Genomic DNA, 18267 nt, shown 5'->3' on the forward strand with positions numbered 1-18267 from the left:
TGCATGATAATATCAGGCGGATACCCCATTTAATTGACATAGTTTCTAAAATACAGATCCTGGCTGTCCTTCGGTCGCTTGAGGCCGAGAAGGCGTTTGACCAGATGGACTGGCGATTTCTCTTCCTCACATTGAAGAAGTTTGGCTTCTGTGATACATTTCTAGCAATGGTCAAGGCAAACTACTCCTCCCCGGTTGCCAGAGTGTTCGTTAATGGGGTGAGTTCGGAGTTGTTCCCGCTTGGGAGGGGAACAAGACAAGGGTATCCCCTTTACTGTTTGTGCGGAGTATAGAGCCTTTGGCGGCCATGATTTGGCAGAACCCACAGATCTGTGGAATCCGTTTTGCAGAAGAAGAGCACAAGATTTCACTCTTTGCAGATGATATCTTGCTTTCCCTGACTCAGCCTTCGCCTTCACTCATGGCCATCTTATAAGATCTGCAACACTTTGAGGAAGTAGCAGGACTACGTATCAACCTATCTAAGTCGCATCTGCTTAACCTGACAACCTCCCAGACAATAGTAGATTACCTCACTGGCTCGACACCTTTTCAGTGGGCACCCCACGGGATTACATACATTAGAATCACGCCTACACTACCGGAGCTATTTCGAGACAATAACCCACCGTTATTACGACAATTAAAGGTGGACTTAAAAAGATGGGCACCACTATATTTATCTTGGCTAGGAAACATCCACACCATTAAAATGTCAGTTCTCCCACAACTCCTCTATTTATTTCAAGGGCTCCCGATTGAGGCAGGCCGCAGCTTCTGCCCCAGCCTACGCTCCATGGTAACACAATTCATATGGCAGGGGGGGAGGGCGAGACTTTCTTATAGGGTGCTCTGGTTGCCTAAGGCCAAGGAACGTCTGACACTGCCAGATTTTAACATATTACAAGGCAGCACCGTTGAAGGTGATTCCGGAAGGGTCAGCCCATGAATCAGACAATCATTGGCTCCACATGGAGAGAGCACTCATGGGGAAATATATGTGGGACGTATTGTGGAAACCTAAAACGGACCGACCGCCAAATGCTCACACACACAACTCAGAGTATGGGACATGGTCACGGTGGTTGAGGGACTGACCTCATTTACATCACTGCTAGCACCTATACATTTCAATCCGGCATTCCCACCTGCCTTGCAACTTGGACTCCTCGAGGCATGGTGGGTGGGGGGCTGTTTAACGGTCTCAGACTTATTCCATAATTGGGATGTGTGAACCTTTGAGAACTGTGCCCAGGATTTTCATCTCCCACCCACAGAACGCTACCGATATAATCAGTTAATACACTGGGTTTCCCTTCCCAGTGTGAGGGATGCAGCCTACGAGAGAACTCACACCCATTGAGAAATTTACAAAGTGTAGTAGTGGAACAAAGTGCACCCTTACTTTTCTATACAATCAACTACTGGACACTTTATACACGTCCCAGCCCGACATAAAGATCACTGGGAGGGCGTCCTGAATAGTCCCATCATGGAGGCTCAATGGTCGGGAGTGGTTATAGATATTGCCAGATCCAATCATTCAATGGGGCTCCGGGAGGCACTTTATAAATTATTATTTGACTGGTATTTACATCCGGCTAAACCTAAAAAGATATTCCCCCAAACATCAGACTGTTGTTGGAGGGGGTGTGGATTATCGGGTGATTTTCAACATATTTGGTGGGACTGTCCCCAAATCAGATCCTTTTGGGCAGAGATATTAGCACAACTTAAAGGAATTCTAGGTTACCCTCTGATGGAGGACCCAGGGTTTGTGCTCCTTGGTCTACAAAGTGAATCTCTACGACATCAGACACATGGGGATAAATCCATTATGTGGCTCTGTCTCGGAGCGGCCAAAATGGCAGTAGCAGCATAATGGAAGAAAGCGGAGGCTCCCTCGATGACTCAATGGCACTCTCGGCTATGGAAAGCGATAATGATGGAACACCTGGCAGATATCTTAGCAGATTCCTACCAAAAATTTTGAATTCCTGTGGGACCCACTTTTATCTTCTCTCTCAGAAGGTTTTCTCCTCAGTGCCTGCCCCGCCAGAACGAGGGCACTCCGCCTGTTTCAGTTTTGAGAGTTCTGCCCGGGGGTGACTCACGAATGGTGTATGAAAACCCTGATCAACAATGAGACATCAATGGGGTAGATAGCTCTATCCTTGGACAATACCCCTTCCCTGAGGTACTCCGATTTTGTTTTCGTTTTGTCTTTCTTTGTTCGGGGGGTGTATGGCACTGCGTGCCATGGGGGGATTTATTTTGAAGTGAATGTTTCGAGCTCTGTTTCTTTGCTTCTCTCCGGAAGAATACTGTAATTCTGTAAATAGCAATCATATTGTACTGGGGAGTTCAGATGTTGTAAGCACTGTGCATATGAGCTGTTCTGTTTTACTTGAAAATAAACAAAACTTTGAAAAAAAAAGTCTGTAGCTCAATCAAACTACTCTATTTTCTTCATTTATGGTGCCATGGGACTACCTTGAGAGCAACTGTCCAGATGTATCTATTTTTAACCCTTTCAAGCCCATCCCGAGCTCTTCCTTGAAAGCAAATTTTTCAAATGACTGAATGGATTTACACTAAATAGTGAAAACTATGCTTTTTAAATACAATTCTAACATTCTGCCAAATTTGATGTAATTCTGTTCTGCTGTTGTGGGACCCCTCTCCCTTTTTTCACTTATTTCCTGCTTGATGGATCGCCCTGAAACTTTCCAGGAAGGAACTGATGTGGATGAACTTTTTTTTGTTTGTTTTTTTGGAAAGATTGGCAAAAGTTATTAGCGAAAGAAAAAGACACACTCTCCTATGCAAACTTTGACTTAACTATAACAACACAGTGGGAACTGTTAGCACTTTATATCCAAGCAAAACACACATTTTCGGCACATACACATATTTTCATACTCAACCAAACAATGAATACTAAACCAATGATTCTCCAATGCTCTGAGCCTTCTAAAGTGTACAAAAATCAATTAATAAATCATCTAAATATAACAAGTAATGTGTAATATGGTCCTATATTACCATCTAAGGGTTCATGTGACATAAAAAAAACACTCTGCCTTCGGCCTTGTGGTTCATAAAATTCAAGATGACCACTTGATGCCAATAGTACACAGTTACCTGTTATGTATTCTATATCTCTATATTTTTATTTGTATGTTTCCTGTTTGCATATTTTCACTTAACAAGCCATACTTGAAAATATGATTTCTGGTTCAAATGTGTAAAACCACTGAAACTTGCCATTTATGGTGTTCAAGCATGCCATAAGTCATGTCACCCGCCTTATTTTGCTCTTGATAGCAAGTCTTTTTTTCTGCACTATTTTAAAATAGGTGTTTTGTTTATTGTTTTCTGCATAGCAGGCTTTGTGTTCATAACATGACATAACTCCTGAATTTTTTTGGTTTTGCGCATTTGTGCCAGACCATAATTCACAGTTTGACTGTTTTTTCCCAGTGAATTTTTGTTACTTTTCTATTATAAGCTTTGTTTTTTCTCCCCAAGCCTTAGTGTGCACAGCCATGTGAAGCTGGGATTGGTCGCAGTACATCCTACCAACTGTGGTTAGCCAAACGCTGCCAAGTACATCCTTTGACTGTGCATATCTGAGGTTGGACGGAGGCAACCAACTCCCTCTGTGCACCACCGAAGGCCATGTGTATCAGGGGTTTACAGGGCTTTTCCTAACTGTCTCCAGGCTTTACTTAATCCTCTACAGGCAGCCTACCCCCACTGCACATGTCCTTTGTTTCTTCGCAAAAGGGCTTCCTGTCCTATATATATATTTCCCCGAGGACTCTGTCCCTCAGATTGTCCTATCTCTACTGCAAAATGTGAAATTCCTGACACCCCTGGACCTTCAAGGCACTCAGTTTCAAATACCTGTCCACCAGAAACAGAGGCAATATTTGAGATTCTCTGTGGCATCTACAGCACTGCCAGTTCAGAGCCTTCATGTTCATCCTCAAATCAGATTGAGATTCTTCCCAAAATGTCCAGTGCCGCATCAACATAAGAAGGGTGTTCAAGTTTGGCTGTTCAAGTTTTTCCATATTTAGCAACTAGCTTATGAAAGGGTCAGCAGCAGCAAAAGAGGAAGAAGACTCAACAAATGCCTGTCTGACACTGTCAGATTACCTCGGACCCACTCTGAAAAAGGCCAAATATTCCCTATCCCAGCAACTACGATCAGCTACTTTAGAAATTGTCTGGGTACTTGTTGAGGTAAAGCCTTCCCATTACAAGATCAAGTGGCAGAGCTAATGGCTTTAGCCACATCCAAATCTGCCCTCTCAGTCTTCCCAGTTTAGCAATGGGAGTCACCAGTGGGCTCACCTCTTCAGCTGTAATAGATTTATAGGTGAGCCACCCTCATTCCCCAATCCGGGGGCTTCTGCTTGATCCTTTTCATTCTTCTTCTTTGAAAATCAGAGCTACAGTAGCCTTTAAGGGGAGTGAGAGTGTTTAGTGCACTCACCTACTTAATTTAAGTTTAGGTGCTTATAAAAAAAAGATGAGCGCACCTCTAAATAAATACTGTCTGGCCTTAGGGCTATTTTTACAATGTTTATTGATCTCTTAAACTACCACAGATTCACAGCCTCACGACGAAGTATAATTCAAGCATGTTTATCATACCAATGCTGAAAAATTATATTTGCATATAAGTAACATGGTTCATTTGGGGGAAACAATATAGGAGTAGAATGAAGAAATTCCTTGGCTGCTTGTGAGCTCAGAATTGCTATGAGGTTGTTTTGCTGGATTTGATGGGAGGATGTCTTTGGAATGCTTGCCTCCAAGTGCTTCACCTTAAATTAGTTGGATTCACATGAATACCTGTTTGTTGGGGGACCTTAAAGATCGTTATGAGTTTCTTCTGTGAGGTATAATGTCAGCTGAAATAGTCGAATGCAATACTAAGGGTTTCCCGAGACTTTGTGTGGACCCACTCATGCTTATATATTTATTTGCAAACACAAGGAGATGAGGAACGGAGCGCTGAAACTTTTCAGACACTCACCCCCTTTCACAGATCTGGTTTGAATCCACCATTGTTCTTCTGCTCACTCACCCCAGTTGAGACCCATATGCAAATCAGTCTTAACTCTGTCCCTAATGGGAACAGTCGAGTCTGAACTGCCAAGCCAGGTCTTCCCTAGACCGGAAACAAGCATCCTAGGACTGGTTTCGTGGATAACACCTCTCATATGCCAGGCTAGCTTGAATCCAGTGGAAAAGTGGTCAAGGGACCCACGTCTGGGCATACCCTGCCAACGTAGGGCGAACAAAGCAAACACAAGGAGATGCGGGACGGAGCGCTAAAACATTTCAAACACTCACCCCCAGTCACAGATCTGCGATGAATCCATCATTGTTCTCTATTTTGACCCTCTTCCTCATGGGAACAGTCCATCTCGAACTGCCAAGTTTTTGACCCTGTTCCTCAAGGGAACAGTTCAGCCAGCACTGCCAAGTTTTTGACCCTGTTTCTCATGGGAACAGTCCAGCCCGAACTGTCAACAATATATTTCTTTGGGCTGTCCAAGTCACTTGTGTGGTTATGGATGCAAAGCTGTCTGTCCAATCTCTTGCCTGATTTAGATCTACGTGGCTTTGGCCTTGAACCAAGGATAATATCAAGGGAGCGGGCTATTGAGCCTCAGAGTGATAATGTAGTGAAGGTGGTGGGTGAATTCTATGTCAGAACCGGAGGCGAGGATTACAGTGTTCTTTCTCCACTTTTATTACAGCAGCCATTAGAAAAAACACTACAACAGACTTCATTTCCCATAACCCTTGGGTAAAAGGTCATAGTTCAGACTTCAGTAATGCCCAATCATTTGGAGCCACAGCATCTTCATAGTCCCTTGTCACTGTCACCTCCGGCTCCAGCAGCCGAGTTAAGTGCCCTGGTCTTTGGCCTGTTTAATTTCTGTTTTCTGAATGTGTTTAGCAGGTTCTTAAAATGTAAATTTGTGATTAATGTGGTTATTTCTTGTTTAACATTGTCAATTATTCACTCCGTGACTGTGGGAATACTGGTTGCTCCTCTGAGACCACTTTGAATCCTTACGGTGCTCTGCAGCACCTGGGGCCAGTGCAGCGTGGTTCTGCAACCACTAAATGGTCCCCCCTTCTGAATGTGCCTGACGTGTCTTGCTACCCTGGGTGTGCCAGTACTGTCAGTTTCAGGAAAATTGGTGCGCGGCTGACCGGGTGCTTAGCTCACCAGTTAAATCTGCCTCACTTGCCTGGAGCAAGACGCCCTTTCTGGGTCCGTATTCGCGCTTGTTCGGCAGGACACCGGCCCAGGCAAGTCTATTAACCCCATAGTGTGCTAGGGGCATGTGATGTCCACAGGGCCTGGTACCCTGTATTTAGCTCCCTGGCCTGCTATCTCGTGCTGGCAGACCCCCACCCTTACAAACCCTCTTACATTAGCTGGAACCTCAGAATTGGTGCCAACTCCTACCCGTGCTTTTTTTCTGGGCCCCTGATTACGATGAGTGATGTAGAGGAGTCATATGTGGAGGAGGATAGTGTTACCTACCTCCCCATAGATGACCACTTTTGGGATCTCATTGACTCCTCTATTTCTAAGGCTGTTTTGCAGGCGGTGGCTCCCATGGAGATTACTGCAATACGCAGCGTGCTGCTTCAGACCCCTCCCTTCGAGGGAAGACCTTTTGGGGCTTGGACCTCTAGTACCTCCAGCCAGGCCTGAACCACCTGCACCACCACCTAATTGCGGAAAGGACACAGAGCCAGGCGTCGACCTGATCGCCTTTGGCAGGCTGAAACAGGCGGTTCTGGAATATTCTCAGGCCACCTCACTAGTCCCCCCCCCCAGCCTGGTCTTTTGGGCTCCAGCTCGCCCCTCAGGCGATCACCTTTGTCACTTCTACAACCACCCAGTCCCCCTCAAGATTTGGACTCCCCCCTCAGGTTCTGAGGAGGAACAGGAGGAAGGTTCTCTCCCATGGAGCCCTTCACCCTGTAACCCATAGTTAGGCACATCTCCAGGGGATACTGCCAGGTCCCCTCTGACATGCTGGACCCAGACACCTGCAGACAAAGTCGTGACCTATGTCGCGGGGCGGCTTCGCAAGCCTCTGGACAAGGAGGTCCACATCGCATGAGAGCAGAATACCCTCATCAGCACAAGGTAGATATCATCCCAGAGATAGATGAACGTATGGCCACCTTTCTCTGGAAATACGTACATGATCCCAAGAAGGAGATTGACAGGTCCTGGCGGGCTTCAAGGACAAGCTTCTGAATACTGCAGGCCCCTTGACCCACATCCTCGACATGGCAGCAGACACTAAGGTGTCTGGGTCATTGATCTCCCCCGAGGTTCCAGCAGGTTGGACACAGCGGGCAATCATCTTTCTGGGTAACATAAACTGCACCCTCTCCTGCGAGAGAGGCGTAGGTCGCTCCTCATTAACATAGACTCCAAGTTAGAGGAGCTGACCAAGGCCCAGGCGTCCAGTAAACGCATCTTTATGCCCTAGGTTTTCTCTGGGGCAGGTTGAAACAGTGGGCATTGGGCCGGCCGCACTCAACACACAGCCTCCGGCAGAGGATATCCCAATAGAGGAGGGCAGTACCAGGATGCCTCCAGATTTGGGAATTCCTACCCATCCAGGGGACACCCCCGCCACTGGATTCAAGCTAGCCTGGCTGATGAGGGGTGATACTCCGAAACGGGTCCCAGGATGTTTGTTTCTGGGCCAGGGAGGACCTGGCTTGGCAGTTCAGGCTAGACTTTTACCATGTGGAGCATGGTCAAGACTGATTTGCATATGGCTGGGTCTAAACTGGCTGGGTCCAAACTGGGGTGTCATGGTGAGCGAAAAAACAATGGATTTAATCCAGATCTCTTGACTGGGGGTGAATGTTTGATTTGTTCTGCATTCCGTCCATCATTTGTGTCTCTTCGGATTTTCTCTGGGGATGGTAGAAGTGGGCAGTACCAGGATGCCTCCAGATTTGGGAATTTCTACCCATCCAACGGTCACCCAGTTCACTGGGGCATGAGAGGAGGGCACCTTGGTGGCGACAACCAAGGTTCCAATCAAGGTGAGTGTTCATCCAATTCCTCTGCATTTTCTGGGGGACAGGCTTCAGGGGTTTATCCACAACTGGGAGTCCGTTACCTCCGGTGCTTGAGTCCCCCAAACAGTAAAAAGGTTCCACATAGAGTTTTACGGCTGCCCCATCCAGGAGAGACCTCCTATCCTTTTGATCTTCTCTTCTGTGCATGCCAAACTGGGGGACATTGAGGTGACAGAACTTATCCACAAGGGGGCTATAGTGCATATAATCCCGCATCCAAGGTTTTTTTAAAGCAATCTCTTTGTGGTGGACAAATGGAATGGCGGTCAACGACCAATTATCAATCTCAAGGAGTTCAACGAGTGGTTGAATTACCACCATTTCAAAATGGAAAGTATCCACCTACTCGGAGGACCTCCTTCAACCAAACAATTGGATGGTGTGCCTGGATCTGTAGGGCTCCTATCTGACCGTCCAAGTCTTTCTCCCCCACTGCCTTCAGTTTCATTGGCGGGGGAACACGCTCCAATTCAGCACGCTCCCCTGTGTTGCTTCACTAAAGTAATTCAGCCCGGTAGTGGAGTTTTTGAGGGTCGGGGCATACATCTGATAATCTACCTCGATGACATCCTCTTCATGCCCTCTGGCTCTGCCTATACACCTTCAAACAGGGGTCTCTTTCCTGGAGTCCCTAGGCTTCATTATTAATCAGCCCAAGTCTATCCTTGTTCCCTCGCAAATCTCTGGTGTTCCTGGGCTTTGTGGTGGACTTGGTATGCGCCACCCTCAGCCTCCCTTCCCAGAAGTTGACCAGGATCAAGCACGTGCTGCGTCACCTTGCACAAAGGCCTTCCACATCCCTGAGGCAGATCGCACGGTTGGTGGAGCTGCTGTCATCTTCTATACAGGCCATTTTCCCAGGCACTTCAGCGTCTGAAAGCCTCAGCATCTCAGGAAAAGCCTCACTTAATCCCAGATGGTTCGCCTAACGGGTAGACATTCTGAATTTCCTCGTCTCCCTGGCGTCAGACGGCTTTGCCTAAAGATTCATCAACATCTTTAGGTCAGCAAATTCGGCAGGCTATTCACTGTTTGGTGGCCATCCATTTGGGGATCATCCCCTTGTACGGAAACTGTTGTGGGCATCCGCCTATCCCTTCCTATCAAACCCAGATACTGAGTACTATGGGATGTGAACAAAGTCTTTAATATGTTTCTGTCTTGAAGATCCAACAAATATCTCTTGCAAAAGGAGCTCTCAGCTAAATTAGTCACCCTTCTCTGTTTGATTTCATGCCGGTGAGTCTCAGACGGAAGGCTCTGGACCTAACAGGTAGAGTTTTTACCCCGGATGCGGTTACTTTCCACATCTCAAGGCGTACAAAATTAAATTCCTGCGTGGTTACCTATCCTTCCCTTCCAGATTCCGCATACCTATATGTACTAAGGTGCCTAAAGAGCTACGAGATGATGACAGCGGATGCCCACCCACACGGAGAGAGACAACTGATAGCCCTAAGGAAGCCATTCCTGGCAGTCTCTTCATCCACTATCGCTAGATGGGTTAGATGGGCCTTGCAAGAAGCTGGCATAGATACCAAGTTGTTCGGAGCTCACTCTGTCAGAGGGGCTATGGCGTCAAAAGCGTTCTTCCTCGGAGCCCATTTAGAGGATATTCTCAATGCAGTGGACTGGTCTAAAGAATCTACTTTTTAAAAAGTTCTATTTAAAACCAGTCCTGACTCTGGCTGCACTGGTTGTGGATAACCTTTAAACCAGCATAATCTTCGCCTCCGGTCCTGACATAGAATGTAAAATGTCCTAGCTATCGTAATGGAAAGTTTTAATTCCATTAAAGACATGGAGGTGAGGATTAACCCACCCTGTTTAATTTGCTCCCGCCCTGATAGGACGTATGAGTAAGCATACTTTCCATTACGATAGTTAGGACATTTTACATTCTTGGTAAATTTGAAGTTGACTGATGTTGGATTTATAAAGAAGAGGTCAAGTGAGACTTTTTGGACTTCGATGTGAAAAAGGGTATGAACAAGTTAAGGGTGTGATAGGAGATGAAATGTCAATAAAGAGTTAATTCCTTGATCATGGGTTGATTGGTGATGGCGTTGAAGGTTGCTGAGAAATTATGAAGTTAGAGTTATGGACAAAATTTTGGCACAGAATGCTAAGAGTGCATTTTTATGCCATATTTTGTGTGAGCTTATCGAAATTTGTCCAGATATGTTCACTTTCTAACTATTGGGAAACCACAAATATTCCAAAGATATTGGATAGGCAAGGAAGGGTTGTAATTAGGAGGTACTTTATCAGTACTTAAGTTTTAAAAGTTTGGGTTTGCCTGGAGGGGATTTATAATGGCATGCTGGATAACCGTGAGGCTGGTTGGTGAGGGATACTTACACCAGTTATGGTCCTGGAGGACATTATCAAATTCCTGGTTAGAGAATGCACCCATTGTGGCCCTCCATAACTACGTCCTGTTACCCGATATTAGCACCGCACCATGGAAGCAATAATAGCCATCCATTTTTACCAAACGCTGACTGAACTACCGAACTAGAGGACAAGCAACAGTGGGATAAGGAATGTTGTAAGCCCCATTCTCACTTTCCATGCCTTATGCGCACCTTGTTATTGTCAGGCATGTAAATCTGTGAAGGATACCAAGCTGGCACGAAGCATTTCTCCATAACAGAGATGTCCCCCTACATTGCAGATCCAGCAGTATTAATTGAATTGAATTTATTTCTACTTTTTAAAAGAAACCACTCATAATTAAAAACAGAACTGGAGTGAAAAGAGCTTGTTAACTTGCCCTTTCAATAGCCTGTATGCTTTTTAAATTAAAAAAAAAAGCAAAGTAAGGAAATTGAGCAAGACAAGCAACCTTTTTAGCAAAGAGCAAATGAAACACTGGTCTTTTAAGGGTACCTGCGCTTCCACTGCCTCAATGTGCTTAGGAGGGGCAGTTGAAACCTTTAATTTATTTAGTCTCCTATACGATCTGAGCCTTGGGCTGTTACCTTCCTAAGTCTATTTCTGACATGAAAACTTTATTGTTTTGATACCATAACGTGTTTCAAAACAGTTTTATCTGTTTTTGTCCAGTGGCATATAATAACATAAGCCTTGTTGTAGGACACTCGTACAAGTAGCTAGGCGTCCATTTGGACTCTAGGGGTAATCTTATAAAACATCGTAACGAGATTGCATTTAAAGCCATGACCCTTGCGGTGTCATTAGCAAAGCTCTCGAAAAATATCTCTGGCCCAACTCTCTTACCACTCTTAGAAGTTCTGAGAGCAAAAATCGGCCCTACTCTATCATACGGTATAGAGATATTTAGGGGCAAGCTGAACACTGCCCTAAATCAACACACAACCAAAATCTACAAAAAGGTACTCCATTTGCCAAACTCTGCATCCCCAGCTCAGGTTAGACTAGAGCTGGGGATATTGAATTATGATGTTTCTAACATGGGTACATATTTAAACCTTTGTCATAAATTGAGGCAAGCGGACCCAGGCACATTAGAATTCTTAGTCTGGCTGGAAATCACCTAAAAAAACCCGGAGGCACGTTTGGTTGTCTTCTCAAAGACCATATCCATCAAATGTCGGTGAGTGAGCTATGGGCACTCAACCCTAGTCGGGCTGCATTTAAATCTAGTATCAAAAAATGTGTGAGATTGAGTTCTGTCATAATGGATAAAGCACTTTTTACCAAACGCAGTCATGCTTGGGCCCTTGTAAATTCATACAGATGTGTAGCCCCTGCAACCTACTTGTCTTGTACATATTCATTGTATTTAAAACACAGTTTTATGGCAATTAGAATGGGTGACTGGCTTTTCTTGCAAGATTTGCCCCCCTGGCGACGCACGGCGGAAAATACAATCTGCAGAGGGTGTGGCATGACAGCTGAAACTCTGTTACATGTGGCTTGTCTTTGCCCAGCTTTCAACCTCCAACGTAGGTGCAAACTCAAAGCAGAGTGGAATAGGCTGGGAGTTCGGACATGTAGGCAAGCCATTATCGCGACCCTGAATCCCGAAAATACAGCTTTAAACTTGGGTTTAACAAATTTTATTCAGCAAGTATACCGTACTTTTATGCAAAAAGGGTCTTGCTAATAAAAATCTTAGGGAAGATGAACTGAAATGATTATTATGCTCTGTACTCGGATAGGCCAACACACTAAATTGTATTCCACAGAATACTGCCTTGTTTTTAATACGTATGTTGTATTTTTAAAGTTAGTGTATCAAAAATATCTGAACAGTTTTTTAAAATGTTTGTTATTAAGTCTTGAATCAGCGACCTAAGATGTAGAAAATTTCTACTTCTATCATGGTCATTGAGCTGCTGCTCGTCTCTTTCTTCTTTCTGCATTTTAAAATAGTTATTTTTTTAATGTGAATTTTGTAATCTCTTTTAAAGATATCTGTGTTATATCTAAATAAAGATTATTATTATTATTATTATTATTATTGTCCGGTGGCAGAAAATGTTGAATACATTCCCTGCTCACAAATAGGTGATTTTATTAGGATTGGAGCAGAGCTGAATTCAGGTTATCAGTGATGTATGTTCATTAAAATGGTCAGATAGTGTGCTCATGTATTTCCAGTGAGTGTGGGAATTATCGGGTGGTGTTTTGCTGTTTGTTCTGAAAAACTTTCTTTTAGTGAACTGCTATTCTTCTCTTGACTTCTTTCTATTGGTCGGTACTGCTCGGTAATCTGTCTCCAAGCAAGAGGCGACCTTATTAACTAGCATGAGAGTCTTAACTAAGAATCCCATGCTAATTAATAAAGTCACCTATTGCTTCGAGATTATTTGTTTTTGGGAATCTAAAATGCCAGGTATAACATTTTTTCTTCCTCAAAAGTTGATCTTTAATAATCAATTGCTTCGGTTATCCCCTCCTTAAAGGGGGAAGTTGTTAGAACACCTTTAATCTCTCTTTACTGTTTTTTTTTATGCAAATGAGCAGGTGTTCCTGCCCTATTCTCTTTCTAAGTATTCCTGGACAATTATCTTTGTTTACATTTAGAATGGGGAACAGGTTTTAATTCTGAGACTTGTGAAGGTCTGTCGTGAATATTCGTTCAGGATACACATGTTGTTTTAGAAATCGTACAAGTAAGTATCTTTCATTTGTGTCTGAATAAGTTAAGTATTGGGCCTGCGTGATTGAAATGCTCTCTTGTCTAATCAACAAGTTAATTATTTGTATCATAATTCACTTTTTTCAGCTATTCATGCAGATTGAGGCTCTTTACCCTCGGAAATTTGGAACATGGACTCAGTATGCAAAACAATATTGCAATGCACATATGAGGTAGCTATTTCATGTTAATTACTTGTGTAATTTGTTGTCATTGGTATTTGATGCATGTGGCAAGAATAATGACACCGTAGGAATCTTTTTGTTGAAAATAATGTAATGTTCAAGATTAGTTCCCCTGAGCGAATTGCCCTTGTAAGTGAAAGATCTAGACATGGATGAGATGCGTCTCTTAATGATTCTGTGGGAATGAGACTGACTTTTTCTGTCTGAACATTTCCATTTATTTCCAGTTTTAGAAATCTTATACCCGCATTCAAGCCTTTGCAACTAGCTTTTATTTGTTGATTGTCCATTACCTTACGGCTTAAATTATTCCCTTATAAAATCATAAGGTCCATGATCTGTTCATAGAAGATATATTAAGTATGGTACTTGTTGTAATAGACGTGATACTTGGTTAGCAATTTATTCCAGTCAATAGCTACAAGAACATTTTTTCTCCAACTGTAGCTCAGCTTTAATGTTGAAATGGATTTTTCTGGCATTTCATATTTTCAAGATCCATTTCAATACTGTGCAAGGGGTCTCCCATCACCATGACCAGTACACTGCTCTGAATTACCAAAGACTTTCTGCAAATACATGACTTTGACACTTAGCACTACAACAGTCATCCTCTGGAGCCGCCTGTAGCCTTAAGAACTCTACTCCTCCTTCCATCAAAACACAAAATGATTTGCTCACCTTTAGGAAGTTACTAAAATCCACCTTTTTCAGCTTTACCTCAACTAACCTGCTTGTCCACCTCTACACCCCTGTTGTTTTCTTGTTACTGTTTGTTATTGTCCTCATCTACTGTTCTCTTTACAACTTCTTAAAATAACTGTGCTGTAGAAAATCAAAAATAACATCATTTTATAGTTTTCTTCCCTAAAGAACTTCTTGTGGCTCCTAACCTTTCTCATCTTCTTCGTAAACCTTTTTTATGTAGAAAACTGTTGTGTACATTGTTATTGCTTAAAGAGGGGATGTTTAATGATCAATTCTGCCTCATGCTGAAAGTCTCAAATAAATGCAAAACAGTTTTCGCCGGGCTTACTGTCTTTGTCACATGATGTGCATTTAACTTGCCAGGCTTTAGAGTTTTTTGCACCAGAAACTCAAAACTATGAATTCAGCATGAATCCTTGGTGCAGGATTGTTGCTTTGTAGTGTACTGCATTTATATAGCTCTTCATACTATGATGAGACACCAAAGAATCTTAGCGGATAGAAGGCAAGCTGCACAATGGGGGAGTGCTTGATTGCCAGTGTTTTAAGTTGTAGGTTAACCTACAAGAGTAATATTTTGGAGTTGTGCGTGACTGACTGGAGGGGTGCTCTTATCTTGTTTTAGTTTACTGCTCCTTGGCATATAATTGTATGAAGAGGTGTGAGTGATAGAGTGCCTGCAGTACGCATTAATATACTGTTGATTTTGCTGATTATGCCTGACTATGCTGGTCTCTATAGAATTGCCCATTGAGGAGACTAGAGCTGGCTGCGATATGTACTAGATACTGGCACTGGTGGCAGAGGCTTGTTTAATCACCCAGGGGATGAGGAAGTGGCCCTAGAGGCATGGGAGTAATGCAACTAATCTTTGTACAGGATGTCAGGCAGTCTACATTGTACACTGTGTCCTGGCCAGCATGAAATAATATCCATAAGATGGGAGGATGCAGAGTAAATTCCTATAGTGTCCCCCTGGAATGGAATGAGATGGACTTGTGAGCGCTCACTTATTGTAAAAGGCCACAATAGATGATCCGTTGAAAATAACTGCAAGTGGTCGATTGCCTGTAAAGATGGCGTGTGAGTAACTTCCGCTCGCCTCCCATCGCCCTTGATGGATCAAAGCTGCGATAAGGGGCTGCATGGTCTGAGGCCGGAAGCGGCGACCTGGCTGCTGGATGCCCTTGTACTGGCGATTGTGCGCCTGCTTGCGGGAGCGTGTACCGGCCGTGTTCACTGGAGGGACCGAGACTGGTGGTGCTGGCGGATATGGGGGATTTCATGGAATGTAGCGAGAGGAGGCAAGACGGGGAAAACCCAAGCCGCTGGCTACGCTGGAGGTGGTCCCATACTACCGGTGGGTACTAATGTGATGGGTGTTAATGGAGCCTCGGTAGAAGGTAAACAACGTGAGGAAAAGTAAAGAGGGAGGTTGGGATAAAGAAGACGGTGTTAAAGCCAGCGAAACAGACAGAGGGGAAGCCAGCGCAGCCTACTCTTATGGCATTATTCTCTAATCTCTCTTCCTCTGAACCGCATAAAAGCAAGATAAAAGCACAATCCCCAGCTAGGGCGGATGAAACCTCAGTGCGGGGGAGGGGGGGGGGCAGGGGATACAGAATCCAGTGAGAGGCCAATATAAACTGTTAGCTCCTCAATCATTAGCCCCCTGTGCAGAGACATTAGGGCAAAAAGAGGAAAGAATGGAAAAGAACTTGCTGGGCACTGAGGCGGCTGAAGGACCAAGCCTGGCAGACGAGACACCCACCCACGTCAAGGAAAATATAGGAAGGGCAGGACTTGAAAACCTGGCAGGTGACGGCATCCCCACTATGGCGCAACAGTCTAGAGGAGAGCTATCACCTGATGTAGTAGGTGAGCAGTTCATATGGAAGAAACATGTTAGTTAGATTCCTCACCTTAGAATATCCCCAGGCATCAGGCTGGATCCGGAAAGATTTTCGTCAGCAATACCCTTGCACGTCACTAGGCGTCGTCTGCGGCTCCGCGTCTGTCGTCGGCATCGTGTGCCGGGATGACGTCGTCGGAGTCCTTAGACGCCGCCCTCACGCGCTGAAGTCAGTTCTTCTTTTTTCCACGCCAGACAGCGCCGATCCGGGAAGAGCATACCCTTTTAGTCATTTTTTGACTAAACTTTTTGACTCTTTTGGTCTATTCTGTTGACTCGATTCTGGTGCCGGTAGGATGCCTGGTTTCAAACCCTGTGACTCCTGTAGCCGACTGATGTCGGTTACGGACCACCACCGCCGATGCCTTTACTGCCTTGGGGCCGACCACGATTCCGTGTCGTGAATCGACTGCCAGGCCCTGACCTCGAAGGCTAGGCGGGAGCGGTCCCGCAAGCTACTGGAGTTCCGGCAGTCGGCTCCGCGTCGCTCACGGTCGAGGAGGAGGTCGAGGGACCGGTCGCTGAGCCGCAGTCATCACCACCACTCGTCTGGTTCCAAGTCTTCGGGTAAGTCGAAGCATAGTAAGAAGTCCAAGAGGTGACATCGCTCTTCGGACTCCCCTCGCCGGTCGCGCGACTCAGCTGAGGGTTCGGGTGGTACTACCCACGCGGCTCGGTCGGAGCCGCAGGAGCCGCGTCTGTCTCCATACCCGCCGGTCCCTGGGACCGACGCGACTCCGGCGGAGGTCAGTGCCTTCCTCTTGGCCATGAGGGGCCTGGCTCCGCCGTCGACGCCTGCCGGCGTGCCTTCGGGCCCACCTTCGGGCCCACGGGCTTTACTGGGAGGCCTAGCGAGCCGGCGGCTCCGGCCCCGGCACCGTCGCCGACTTCGGTCCCGACGCCGCAGGTCCCAGTGGGATCCAGGCCTGGATCTCGGTCGGCGCCAGTCGACCTCACGACCCCTCCGCCGACTCCGGTACCACATCCGGCGCCGCCTTCGCACGACGCCGTTCCCCGGTTCAGTCCCGGTCCGGGCCCGGCGTCGGAGCGACGCCGGCCGGCGCCACGTCCAATGCTGATGGGTGGCAATTTCATCTTCCACCCGGCTCCGATCATTCCACCTGTCTACCATGAATCGGATGACGGTGACGACTGGGAGGGGTCCGGGGACCCTCTGGCCCTACAGGGACAGTTATCACAGGACTGGGCAGATGAGCTGGGGAATGCCAGTGGTCTTGATACCTCCCCTGACACTGGCTTCATCTCTCATCTGACAGTGGCTTCGGAGGAAGGTGCTGCATTTTCTGTGGTGCTGCGCAAGGCGGCCGAAGCCCTTGGGCTGGAGCTGCCTGCTGTGGCAGTGAGGACGAACCTCCTCACAGAAGTGCTTCAACTGTCAGCAAGCTCCTCTGAGCCTCTGCTGCAGTTCAATGAGGCACTCAGTGACGTTCTGAAGGGCACCTGGTCCAAGCCCTCCACAGTTCCTCCTGTGGACCGGAACGTGGCCCGGAGCCACTGCCCTGCACCGGGCGACCCCAGTTTTCTGTCCCAACACCCCACACCCGAGAGCCTGGTCATCCAGGCCTCTACTTCCCAAACCTCCTTCCTGTCCGCTCCCCCGGATCGGGAATCCAAGAGACTTGAACAGTTTGGGAAGAAGCTGTTCTCCTCCCTCAGTTTGGAACTGCGGTCTATTAATACCGCTTGTCTCTTGGATCGCTACTTCCACTCTCTGTGGGATACGGTGGAGGACGTGCTGCCCCAGTGTCCGGAGGAGGCCCGGACACGGCTCGCCCAGGCTCTTGCCGAGGGGCGGGATGCAGCGCTGCATGCTATCAGATGTGAACTGGACACTACGGACTCGCTGGGTAGGGCGATGTCGACCACGGTCGCGCTCCGCCCCCACTCCAGGCTGCGGTCCACGAGCTTCTATGGGGATGTCCAGAGCACCCTCATGGACATGCCCTTTGATGGCAGTCGCCTCTTTGGCGACAAGGCGAATAGTGCGCTGGAGCGCTTTAAGGACTCCCGGGCTATGGCCAAGTCCTTGGGCCTCTCGACCCCGCGCCCGCAAACGCCCACTTTTCGCCCCTTTCGTGGCCAAGGAAGGGGCGCCCCCTCACGTCCGCCTAGCCACAGGTCGCAGAACCAACCTCCACGCAGTCGCGGACGTGGATTCC

At 46.4% G+C, this 18267-nt stretch overlaps 1 protein-coding gene across 3 annotated transcripts in view; it reads left to right on the plus strand.

Annotated features, from left to right (window-relative positions):
• ZRANB3 (zinc finger RANBP2-type containing 3) overlaps positions 1-18267 on the plus strand; it is a 615617-nt gene that overhangs the window by 306598 nt on the left and 290752 nt on the right. For all 3 annotated transcript variants that reach the window (XM_085645762.1, XM_085645761.1, XM_085645763.1), the window contains exon 7: positions 13370-13455. In XM_085645762.1, coding sequence (XP_085501888.1) covers positions 13370-13455 — 86 coding nt within the window. The remainder of the gene's footprint in view (positions 1-13369; positions 13456-18267) is intronic.

Source organism: Triturus cristatus, chromosome 3_1, assembly GCF_964204655.1.
Source record: "Triturus cristatus chromosome 3_1, aTriCri1.1, whole genome shotgun sequence".
Taxonomy (NCBI): Eukaryota; Metazoa; Chordata; class Amphibia; order Caudata; family Salamandridae; genus Triturus; species Triturus cristatus.